The sequence below is a fragment of the Grampus griseus genome, assembly GCF_964374135.1.
Source record: "Grampus griseus genome assembly, chromosome: 10".
Classification (NCBI taxonomy): domain Eukaryota; kingdom Metazoa; phylum Chordata; class Mammalia; order Artiodactyla; family Delphinidae; genus Grampus; species Grampus griseus.
In genome coordinates this window covers 103,248,982-103,261,368 of record NC_139004.1, presented here as the reverse complement: position 1 = coordinate 103,261,368, position 12,387 = coordinate 103,248,982, and the positions used below count along the sequence as shown (strand labels likewise).

Here is a 12,387-nt window from a genome sequence, read left to right as displayed (position 1 = left end):
TTCCCAGGTTACCTCTCCATCCCCAAACTGCCCTGCTGCCGCCTCACCCCTTTCACTTTCCAGTCTCCTTAGTAACATTCTCTGCACGCAGCCTTCATCTTCCCAGTGAGCAAGCTACTTAGTGTGCTACAGGACAAGAGATGACTCTCTGGAACCCCAACTCAAACAGACCCACAGACCTGTGTGTGAGAGAGGGGTGTGTATCGGCTTGTAAGGGATCGGTTGTTTCCCGCCCAGGCAGGTGGGGTCCAGGTGTTGAAACGGCATCAGAAGCTGCCTCAGCCCATCGTGCTTTGCGTCCCCTCGTCGGTTCACTCTTAGGCGGTCGTTCTCTGTGGTAGCTGCGCGAGGCCCTCCATCACTCTGCTGTCATCCTCCTGTCACTTAGCAGCCCCAGCACTTCTGGGGAAGACTCAGGTGGAGGCTCATTGGTCTGGTCTAATCTGGGTCCCGAGTCCCCACGGCCCCACACTTTGGGACCAAGAGGGAAGGAGGGCCCCCCAGAGGAGAATCAAGGTGCCATTAACAGAAAGGGGGATGAAATGATGGCCTCGAGTAGGGTCATTCCTAAGTGCTTACGTTTCCTCAGTCATCGTCACATACAGTTCTTTTTTTTTTCCCTCACGGCGACCTGATGCAGCCTTAAAAGCAGCCTGAGTATCTCTGTCTCATGGCGGAGGCGACTGGCTTAGGGAGGTTCACGGGTGGTTTGAGGTTGTGTGGGTGATTGGTGGCAGAGTGGCTCTCAGCTCTGAGGTGTCTGCTTCAGGACCCGCTCCTTCTCTGTGTGAGCTCCTCCCTCACGGTACTTCAGTTACTGTTCGTCTGGAGTGAATTTGTGGAAACCAGATCATCAAAGCAGCTGTCTGCTGGGGTGTGGAAATGGTTTCAGTACAGCGGTCTTGTTGGGTCGTATCTGTTATGCAATGATTTGACCTTCCGGGTCACTGCCCACACTTCAGGCATGTTTCCTGACAGTAGCACTTCAGCTGGACACCAAAAAAAGAAAGGAAACGCAAAAAGCTCCGTATTTTTGATTTACGCTAGTAAGTTTCATCGTATGAAAGTCAGAAACATGCAACAAGTTACAAAAAAATTCATAACTCCATTACCAACCCAGAGTCTGGGCACAGCGACATTCTGGTGTGTCTCTTACTGGACTTTCAGATAAAATACGCTTTTATGAAAAATGGAATTCGAGGGCACAGATCTTGCGGTTTCACTTACGCACATCTTTCCCAGGCAGCAAACACAGTTCTCCAGCCTCAGCTTTGAGGCCGAATTGGCATCCCAAGTGTGGACGGGCTGCCCCTGCCATGTGAAAGCAGGAGCGTCCCATGAGCCGTGCCCTGACAAGAATCCTTGACACTGAATCGTCATGAGCATCCTTAATTGTTGCCTTAGCGTGCGTTTGTGGAAGACAAGTGATAGGATCAGGGTGTTTGTCTTCACAGCTTTTTGTTCATGCTTTCCCCTCCAGACTGAGGCCCGATTTCTGTTCCCATCAGCAGCAGGTGGAGTGCCTGTTCCCGCGCTCACCCGGTACCGAGTATGGTTCTTAAATGCACTCCTATGTTGTCAGGTTGGTAGTCCAAAAGGTTTATCATCTGGTTTAATTTACATTTCTTTGATGACTACTGAGGTTGACCATTAAAAAGTCATGTTTAATTTACTGGAAGCTTCCCTTGCACCTCTGTTTTATACAAATCTATTGTGAATTTTGTGAATGTTTTTGTAAATATTAGCAGTTGAATAACTGGCTTGCGTGTTGCACTCAGGGGACAGTTTTCAGTGATTTGACATTAACCTAAAGGGATGTTTAAAGTGATCTTTCGAGGCCAGTGGCCCTGATGCCTGTTTTAATTCCTTGTCTTAAAGAGAGGAATCAGTTCATTACCGTTTCAGCTGAGGCCGAAGGTCACATGAGAGGATGGCCACCCTGGAAGGCAGAAATAACGTCCGGTGCAACCTTGATAAAAAGGGAAAAAGACCTACAAAACTTGGGTGACATATTAGCAGGAAAAAAATGCGACATGATCTATTTAGGGAACAAAAGCCAGCACTGTAGTGAGATTAAGAGAAAAACAAAAAGGCCTAGACGCAGCTTACGTGCCGACACTGGGTGAGTTAAGAGATCTTCCTTTACCCTCTGATCCGTTAGCCTCCGGTTAGTCAGTCGTGTTCAGTGTTTAACAGTCCCTTCACCAAACATTTACTGCATGCCTACTCTTGATTTCATGACCACCTTAAAACTGGCGAATCCAGAATTTTCACAAGAGGAGATAAATGACAAGGGAAAGGGTTGAGAATAAGGAATAATTACGGTTATGTAGCCCCAGGAAAAGAAGGCTAAACTGGGGCAACTAAGAGAATATGTAGGGTTTTTTCCCCCTGAGGAAGATGCTTCCCAGGTTCTCCTCATTTAGCAGATAAAACAGAAATGGGCTTAAGTTGTAAGCGAACCATCCCAGTTGGGTTTAAGGAAATTGGGGAGAAAAAAAGCCAATGACACAGAAATGTCTCCCTAAGGAGGCCAAGACATGTTCTTGAAGAAGATTGCAGCCCATTTTTCTAGACGTTGTCTAAAAATTCCCTTCCAAATAATTTGCCCTTATGCATACATAATTCTGCCATTTACAGTCTGTACAGTTTTATTTGTGTTGTAATAAAGATAAATAAGAAATTCGCTCTATTGAGTTACCATTAAAGTAACTTACAGCAATGCCATCATGCCTCGGCCAAGGGCCAAGGCCCATCAGGGAACCTCCCAGGTCCTTCTGCTGTCAGGACCCTGGACTCCTCGGGGTCCCGCCGCAACTACACCTCAGCACACACCCGTGTGCCTGGCTGTGTGCTGAGCTCTGGGATGCAGAACCTGCACGTGACTTTCAGGGGAGGAAAGAGTGCCTCGGTGGGCCCAGGGTTGTGCATCCCTTATGTCATTCATTTTAGCCTCACGTTCCAGAGTGGTGGCTGTGCGGAGCCCCCGGGCCGGTCACCCAGAATCCCAGCCCCCCTTGCAGAACTCTGAAGCTTGGCCCTGGCTCTTACATGTCACCCAGGCTGGTGACCGAAGCCCAGCTTCAGAGGATCGGGACCAAGGGGATGATGCTGCTGCGTCAGCTGAAGCTAGCTCTGGCGCTGCCTGGCTGAGCGGGAACGTGTCTTGAGAGACTGGCTTCGACCACACGAGAACCTGAGGTTGGCAGCTTCACAGCTGCAACAGGTCTGGGCCTCACCACGCAGAGCAAGTGTCATCCTTTCTCTGAGCTTTGCTCTGCATCTGTGAAAGCAGGGCTGTGGGCCTGCTGATGTCACAGGACCCCACTCTGGAATGCGCAGGCCTGATGTTCCCCAGGGCTCTGGGGAAGATGTCGTTTCCAGCGGAGCCACTTGGGCGTGCTGTTGCTCCCCGCACTGTCGGCCGGTGTTTCAGGCAGGGGAGCTGATGGGGGCAGGTGCATTGGACGAGGTCCCCGGTGGGCCTCTGGTATCTCAGGGATAGTGAGGGCACCTGGCTGGCTGAGCCCCGGGCAGCGTGGCCACTCCTTGACCCTCCACCCTTTGAGGCCAAGCTGGAGCCTCCGCCTGGGGGACCTGCTCTGTGAGGGACCTTTACTGTCTCTCCATTGCCCCCGCTGTGACCGCCCTCCGGGGCACAGGGACAGGCTTTGACTTGCTTTCAGGCTGTCGCGAACGTGTCTCCTGGGCATCTCTGCTTGCTCACACCTGTGTCCAGATATGTCGTGTGTTTGTCCCTGACAGGCTATTGGGGTTTGTGGAACCCTACTCCAACGCCTGAAGCAGGTGGAAAAGGAGGGCAAAGCCTGGGCTACTAGCAGGATGGAGCACCACTCTCCACGTCCACGGGGCTGTCAGTGGACAAGTGTCTGGTCTGGTGTCCAGGATTTGGGGCATCAGGCCATGCTTGATGCTGCTCCCGGAGACGGGAGCGCTGGTAGGGGCCACCTCGCCTGGGGAGGAGACCCATTCCCTCCCTTCATCCTGCAATTTCTGGTGCATTTTCTCCATGACCTCCCTCTAGCCCTACCCCCTCCCTCCAGTCCCCTCCTCCCCCTCCCTCCAATCCTCTCCCCCTCTCACCAGTCCCCTCCTCCCTGTCCCTCCATTCCTCTCCTCCCTCCCAGCAGTCCCCTCCTACCCGCTCCAGTCCCCTCCTCCCTCCTCCAGTCCCCTCCTCTCCCCCCCTCCAGTCCCCTCCTACCCGCTGCAGTCCCCTACCCCCTCTTCCCAGTAGTCCCCTTCTCCCACCTCTTCACTCTGCCCATCTCCATCCCTCTCCTTTTCCTCCATTGTCATTTTACTCCTGGTCCCTGCAAGGTGAGTGCTGAGGCTTCCTCATTCCTCCAAGGTCGCTACCCTCTGGAATCTTGGTCTTCCTCCCTTGGACACCTGAGTGGGACGAACGCGCCGCTTCTTCCCCCCTGGGATTGTTCACCTGCCTTGTGCACCTGTATTCCTTTCTCCTGGAGGTCAGAAACTGTTACTCCACACAGCCTGCCCTGTCCCCTGCCTTCTCTGTTTTCTGGTGGGTAACTTTGTGTTTGCAGAAAACTTCCAAGAATAATTCCCATATACCCTTCACTTAGATCCCCCATTATTAGCGTTCTGTCACATTTGCTTTGTTATTCTGTGTGTGTATGGATGGATGTGTATACGGGAGTTTTTCCTCGATCACTTGACAAGAAGCTGCAGGCAAATTCCCCTCGACCCTTAAGTACTTCCGCGTGTATTTCTTAACAAAGACATTCTGTTACCAAACCACAGTACCATGGTCAAAATCAGGAAATGGACATCGATACGATACTGTTATATAGCTACAAACTTTGCCAGTTTTCCCAGCAATGTCCTTAGTAGCAAAAAAAAAAAAAAAAAAAAAAAGTTACTGTTTCCACTTCGCTGTTCAGTCCAGGATCATGTCCTGCATTTAGTTCATGTGTCTTCCGTCTGTTTTATTCTGGAACACTCCAGTCTGTCTTTCAGGATTGTGATGTTTGCTTTTCTAAGGAGACAGGCCAGCTGTTTTGTAGAAGACCTCTCAGTTTTGGTTCGTCTAGTGTTTCCTCGTAATTAGATTCAGGTTCTGCATTTTTGGAAGGAATGTCATACACGGCTTTTCTTTCTCAGTTCATCAGCGCGCGGTTACTCTTGGACAAGGCTCAGTTGCTTTGCTTGTTAGTCTACATTCACATTCGGATCCACTCCCCTGGGACCACCGTTCCCATCCCACCACGGTCTGTCCCCCAGCTGCCCCTGTGTCACCTCCTGTCATACTTCTGTAGTCTGTGCCCCCAGTGGGCGTCCCATTAGTTCTCATTTCTGGTGTAAGAGGCATTTCCCATATTCAGATCATATGCAGGCTTGTCAGCAGATGATTGGTCGTTTCCTGCCTCTCTCCTGGATCCTGACTTACCACTCAGGTGCTTACTGTGCTCCTCCTTTGTGGAGCGCACTTCCAGAATGCTGCTGTTTTCTCTTAGGATTTAACAGTGTGAACATTCCTTTAATATTGGTAGTGGAGGAGGAGGAGGTGGAGGAAGAGCTTAAACTAACGGGGTGTTTGTACTGTTGGTGGTGCCCAGCTTCATCTCACTGAATCCAGACCACAGCCCTGTGTGCTGCGTACTCTTCGTTTTTTTACAGGTGGCACGTGGGCGTTAGGTTCCATGACCGAGGCCATACAGTTGATAAGCAGTGAAACTGAAATCACACAGTAAAAGGGAAAGGAATAATTTTGGATGCTGAGAGGTGGTAAGAAAAAGTAGAAAAAGAAAATTCTGCTGATTCCAAGCACCAGTGAGCGTCAGTTAGTGATTTGTTCAGTCACCAGAGACGAGAGGCCGGAAAAGGGTGGAGGCTTGCTGGGGGATGTCAATTTGGGAGACTTTAGTGTTGAGGCAATAGATAAAGTCTTCAGAAACAGGGAACTCACTGAGAAAGAAGTGCAGAAATGGTGAGTCCAGGGCGGATGGTTTGGAAGTGGTCACATTTAGGGAGAGGGGAGAGGAGCTGACGCAGATCGTAAAGGAGACTCTGCATCGTGACTGGAGGCCCTGTTCTCTCCCTGTGGGGACACCCTGGGTGCGGGGGGTGGAAGGTGGGAGACGGGCTCAGCGAGCAGGCCTTGCTCTCCTGTCCACTCCGCCAGGCTCTGTGTTAGGTGCTGGGGACACAGGTGAAGAAGGCCCCCCTGCTTGTCCAGAGGAGCTTGTAACCTAGTGATTCCTATTTTATGCTGTTCAGGACAGTAGACGAGTGGTTGCCTTCAGTGCTGTTTTTATAAGACACATTTGTCAGAAGTGTCTCCGAAGCTTAGAATATCCATGCTAGAAAGAGCCTTAGAAATCCTAGGTATGGGCATCCTCATTTGTCTCGGGAAAAACTGAAGCCCAGGGTAGCTGAGGAGTTTGCCGTTGCTCAGACAAGCAAGGTGGTGGCAAGCCTTCTGGCTCCCAGATCATGTCACCAACAGCATGACCACTGTGACCCCCGTGTTTGGCACGGGTCAGCATCAGGGTGAGTAGAGGGCCTGTCTGGTCAGCTTGCCCCTTGGGGACTGTCCCGCCCCAGTGGGACTCTGTGGGTCAGTGGCTCGCCATTCTGCCACGGTCCAGGCTCTCCCTGAGCTGCTGGCTGTTCCCACCGCTTCTTGAGGGTGTCCAGTGCCCTTTTCCTCTGGATTTCACTGTTTCTGTTAATGGAATGGCTCTTCCCACAGTGCTCACCTCCTCCCGTTAGCCAGCTGCCTCTGCCCCAGGGCCGGCTCTTGCATCCATTCCTGTCTCGTCACTTCCACTATTGTCACTCCATTTATCTCTCCTGATCCACTGCGACAAGCCCCTAACTCTGCTCTGCCTTCTTCCATCCCCTCCTTCATCTAATTCTTGTGCGTTGCTGTCAGATTAATCCTCTAAGAATGAAATTGCACGACTGTAAGGGCTTTTTATATGTTTTATTGCCCAGACACCCATCTGACGTTCTGTTACATAGGTTCCCGCCAGGCGGTCAGCCAGCCCATTTCTGTCCTGTTTTTATTTTGCATTTCAGTTCTAAACAGGTCTATTATAAAGTTCTTACTTCTCTTGAAGTAAAACATTTTTCTTCTCCTTGTTTTATGGTGAAATTGCCTCTTGAATCTCTGAAGAGGTTAATGATCAGCTCTTCAAAGCGCTTCTTTGTTGACAAGATCAGCCCTTCTCTCAGAGGCCAGTTGCTTTGCTTTCTCACTCTCGTGCTTGTACAGGTAGTACTAGATTGCTCAGTTTTAGGGGCTGTCGTGAGTTTCTTCAGCAGTTCTGTGGTCACTGTCCCACCAGCAGGCCTCACCCCAGCTGCTCTGTGTGGGGAACAGGTCAGCTTCCCTTCAGAGTGTGTGCAGGGGTGGAGGAGGGGAAGATCTTAAATTACTAAGTCTCTGCTGCCCTGAAGAGTGTAACTAACAAAAGTGGGGGTGGTGGACTGTTTTAATTATTCATTTAAATGTTGTAGTGGGAGTTCAGTGATCATTCCAGCTTCTAAAAATCATACTTTTTCTTAGGAAAAGTAATAATTCTTAGAGCCCTCTGGATCCTTGTTCTAATTTGAATAATTGCTCTCTAGGCCTGCTTCCCAGCTTCTGTCCTGAGATTGATTTTCATGACATTTCTCTTATATTTCTTGATTTCCCATGTCTTTTTGGATTTCTTGGAGAACTTCCTTAATTCATTCTTTCAGAATCTGTGGATAAGAAAACCTTGAAATCCTTACATACATGACAGTGTCTTTATTTTGTAATCACATTTGAATGATAGTTCAGTTGGGTATAAAACTCCCAATTCAAAATAAGCTTCCCTCAGAATTTTGAACACATTTTTCCCTCCTGCAATCTAGTGTTATTAATTAGAAGCTTGATGATGATTTGATAATCTGTTTCTTGTTCCTTTATAGGTAGCCCTCTGAGAGTTGGACTGTTGTGAGAATGAGGCTAGGTGTGAGTCTTTTATGATTCACCTTGTTTATTACCTTTCCAACATGAAGATTCATGTTGTGAGGCCTGGGAACTTTGGCTATTACTCCATTTTATTTCTATCTTTTTGAAAATCATATTGGCTAGTTGCTAGGCTTCGTACATTGATCACCTGTATCTTTTAGCTTTTCTTTACTTTTGCTTTTGCTCTGATGACTTTTCCTTGATTTTTCTTCTAGCTGTTCTATCGAATTTTCACATTTAAACAATCGAGTTTCAGTTTCCAAGAACTTTTCTTTTTTAAAGATTACTTCATTTTTTTATTAGCCTGTTCTTATTTTAGGGATGCAGTATTTTTAGGTCTTTCTGAGGATACTCATTAGAATTTTAAAAATTATCTTGTGTTCCCTGAGCTTTCTGTTCTGTGTCCTTGCTAACCCCACAGTAGTCTCTCTCCTTAATTCTGATGGAAAGAGAGTCTCCCTCCTCCACTGCTGACTTTTTCTTTGTTAATTTTGGCTGAGGGGTTATCTGATCTTATGATCTCATCTGCTTTCCATGTTCCCAGAAATTTATCTACATTTTTTAGACTTTCATTCTGACAGTGAAAAAAAAAAAATGGTCATTTGACAGAAATTTGGGAGGAGGAGAATGAGCAGCTCAGTCAGCACCTGAGACCCTCCCCAGCCCTCTCAGTTCTACGCAGTATCTCAGACCTGTCTTTGATATTTATTATTTTGAAACAAAATGGCAGCCAATAACAGTTGTTACCTAGATATAGATTCTGATATTTGAATGAATTTCCAGCAAAACTGGTCTGTGCTTTTCACGTGTCATTATCCTGACGGAGCCTGGGGTGCGCTGAGAAGCCAGATGTCCTGGTCTCCAGGAGGCCTCCGTATTCTGCTTCACAGTGTCGTTCCAGGGATGGCAGGGAGAGGAACCTCCCCTTCCACCCGCCGGCAGTGGCCCCGTGAGTGCTGGAAGGCTCCAGACGCTGGGTGGGCTCAGCCAGTGCCCCTCTCTGCTCTCCCAGCATCTTGCATTTCCCAGTCGGGACCTGATTTACAGAATAAGAGCACTGGCTAGGGACAGTGGTGGTCATCTGTGACCACAGGGTTCTCAGACTTCATTGGGGGATTTCACCTGGAAGACGCCCACCCCAGCCCATTAGAAAAGGGGTGAAGGGTCGTGATGGGGTCTCCCGGGGAGAGCCCGGACAAGGCACCGCAGGGACCCTGTGCGCCAGATGTTAGCGGGGCCACTTCTGGGGAGCGTGTAGGCTTCGCACCTTCCCGTGTTTGTGGGACTTAAGTGGCAGAATTGTGTCATTTATTCCCGTGAAGGAAGTGAGGACCAGCCTGGCCCTTGTCCCCCCAGTCTGTCCCCACCAATCCACTATTTCCCACTCCTTTCCCACACGATCAACTGTCCAGCCTCCCCGCCGTTCCCCTGAGGGTCTCACGGCTCTTTTCATCGTCCGTTCAGCACGTACTCAGCAATCAACGAATGATGACGCTCGTGAATGAACTCTCCGTCTCTGTCCGTAGATTACGGTTTCCCAGACCTGACTGAGAAGGCTGGTCCCGTAGAGGACACGGGCCAGAGTCAAGAGGGGGCGAGCCTCCCGTCTCCCCTGCCCAAGATGAGCCTGGTGGAGCCACCCTGGCGTGTGGTCCCTGCAGAGGAGGAAGAGGCGGAGCAGCTGCTGCCTGTGACCAGATCCCAAGAAGAACCCCGAAGTCAGGTCCACGGCTTTCCTCCCACCGGCAGCAGCCAGACCCCAGGGGCCCCCGAACACCGGCACGAAGAGTCTGGGGACCAGGCCTCCTCGGGTGTGGAGGTGGGGAGCAGCATGGAGCCAAGCCTTTCCCCGCCCACAGTCGCCCCAAGTCCAGTGACCCTGGGGGGTCAGGATGTGGCCGACTGGGGGGCAGGGGGCACGGCGTTGCCAGCCGCAGGGCACGGGCTAGAGTTGGAGGCCCCTCGGGAGCCCAGTGAGGAGGCCACTGCGGAAATAGCTGGCTTGGCTGGCCGGCCGGGGGAGGGACCGTCCCCGGCCTCGTTCTCTCAGACAGAAGCTCCCGGCGGGGCTGAGGCCTCAGACGAAGACCCCACGCACCCTGGAGCCTCAGCCTCTTTCTCACTGGCTCCTGGAGACACGGAGCTGACACCTTCCTCTGCTGCCGTGGGACGAGAAACCCTAAGCCAGCTGCCCCAGGAAGGGCAGACCGCCGACACTCCGTCTAGAACACCCTGGGACTCCACGCAGGTAAGTGAGGGTGCTCGCGGGTTGCCCGGCCATGCCCAGCTCACGGCATGGGGAGAGCTCTGCCGGGCCCCGGGACTGCGGGTGGATCCCGGGCAGAACTTTGGGGGGCACAGCTCATGGCCCAGCAGCGGGCATCCTCTTCACACTGAGGTGCACAGGCTCGGCACCCCCGCCCAGTAGTCATGGGTTCGGGTGCCCTCTGCTCGTCACAGCCGCCGAGGGTGGGTGCTGACAGCGCTCTGGCCAGCCCCACCTCCACGCCCCCCACCACTGTGCAGTTGCCCCTGCTTTCCTCCTCACCCGCCCACCCCGACACTAAAAGGAAAGGAGGGGTCCCAGGTGGTCAGCTGTGCGTCTGGCCCCAGGCATGCTACTGTTTGCCCTTCAGAACGTTACACATGAGTTTGCCTTCGAAAGCCTCCAGGCCGGCCCCTGCAGCCGGGCCCCTGTGACACGGCTCCCGCCTCCGCTCCCTCCAGACATCGGGTTGGTGAACCTTGGCCGGGTCCTGGGCATGTCACCTTGCAGAGGCTGTCTGCTCTCACCCAGCTGTCACACCCATGCCTGGCCTCGCCCTCCTAGCTTCTCACAGGGTTCCGTCCACCCTCCCTCCAGATGCCCTTCTTATTTCTTTGCACAGGTGATCTGCAAGGACTGGAGCAACCTAGCCGGAAAGAACTACATCATCCTGAACATGGCGGAGAACGTGGACTGTGTGAGTGCTGGTGCGGCAGGCCGGGCCGGGGTGGGTGGCCTGACCCCCTGGGGGGAGCCACCTCCCACCAACGTCTGAGAAAAGAGGGCTCTCGGGTTTTTAAATCCCCAAGGCTCTTTGTGCCTGCCCCGCTCCGTTTTTGATTCTGTGTGTGATGTCGTCTCTCTATGAGGATATTGAAATTGCTTTCTGAAGAGTTGTTTTCTCCCTGTACGGGACGCTTTCCCCATTTGTTAGTTTTGTTCTCAGTTTTCCACATGCGTCCTCTCCTCAGCTGTCTGGCGGCGTCTGTTTGGTGCTGTTTAAGGAGGGCCAGCAAAAGCTGGTCGGAAGCTTTGAGCCTGGGGGTGGGCTTCACTGTAGCTTCTCGGGAGGGTGGTCTGGCCGGGCCATTTCATCTGAAAATTACTATGTGAGTGTCTTTAGGGCCTTCCTCTTGGGTGCTTAGATTCTTGGAAAAAGGAACGTCTGTCCTTCGGGGAGGGTATGGGGCTGGCCGCCAGGGTTCTGGGAGCAGCTTGGGAGAGGGCTGTGTTTCTGTGTTAGGACACACGTGCCTGATGGGTGAGTTTATTCACCGCACCCATTCGCAGTGTGAGCCCCTCCCACAGCTGGGTCTGGTGTCCTCAAGGTCGGAGACCCTCTATTTTACCATCATTAAAGAACAAGCGTCCCGTCTTCTGCAGGGAGAAGGGATGTTGGTCAGCTGTGCGGTGTCAGGGGGAACTAGGGGTCCATTGCTTCTTAAACACACTCTCAGTGTGGTCCTGTGCTGGTGCCGTTTCCATTCTCTCTCCCAGAGGGAGCCAGTGCCGCTTATCCAGAGCGTTTGGCAAGTTGGGCGAGAAGTCTGGGTGCTCCTCAGCTCTCCCCGCCTGGCTCAGCGTCTGGCTCTCTCGGGCTTGCTGAACTGGGAAACTCTGACTCATCCATCCGCTTCCGGTGATCACATGCTGTGGCTCTTGTCTCCTCTGCTGTTTTGTTGTGGTTTTGTCTTTGTGGTTTTAGACCTTAAAAGAAAAAACCTTCATTCTTGCTTAGTGTGTTTGGTAGAAAAGTGAAAGTACATGCACACGTTTAATCCACAAGTGACCAACGAGGTGTTCTCTTTTTCCCAGCATCTTTATAAAGTGATAGATTGTAACATCACTGGTGTGTTTCAATCCAGGGCAGTGCAGTTATTAGTCTTACTGATGCTCACTCTGTTAACTGGAAATAAAGCACGAGGTAAGGGCTGTGAGTCGAGTTCATTCAGTGTCTGACTGAGGACGGTGGCCTGGGAGACAGCCTCTCGGGTGGACGAGCCAGGATACATATGAACTTCGGTGAAGGGGACGCATGCAGCGGAGACCTCAGGGAAAGGTCACTGCTGGCCTTGAGGACCAGACGTCTCAGTTAATGATTTGAGTGCTTTTCTGTGTGTGGGACAGTGCA

At 51.6% G+C, this 12,387-nt stretch overlaps 1 protein-coding gene across 2 annotated transcripts in view; it reads left to right on the top strand.

The window, feature by feature from the left end:
* Positions 1-12,387, top strand: part of PODXL2 (podocalyxin like 2) — a 31,667-nt gene that overhangs the window by 11,846 nt on the left and 7,434 nt on the right. For both annotated transcript variants that reach the window (XM_082662882.1, XM_082662881.1), the window contains exons 3-4: positions 9,517-10,238; positions 10,879-10,953. In XM_082662882.1, coding sequence (XP_082519008.1) covers positions 9,517-10,238; positions 10,879-10,953 — 797 coding nt within the window. The remainder of the gene's footprint in view (positions 1-9,516; positions 10,239-10,878; positions 10,954-12,387) is intronic.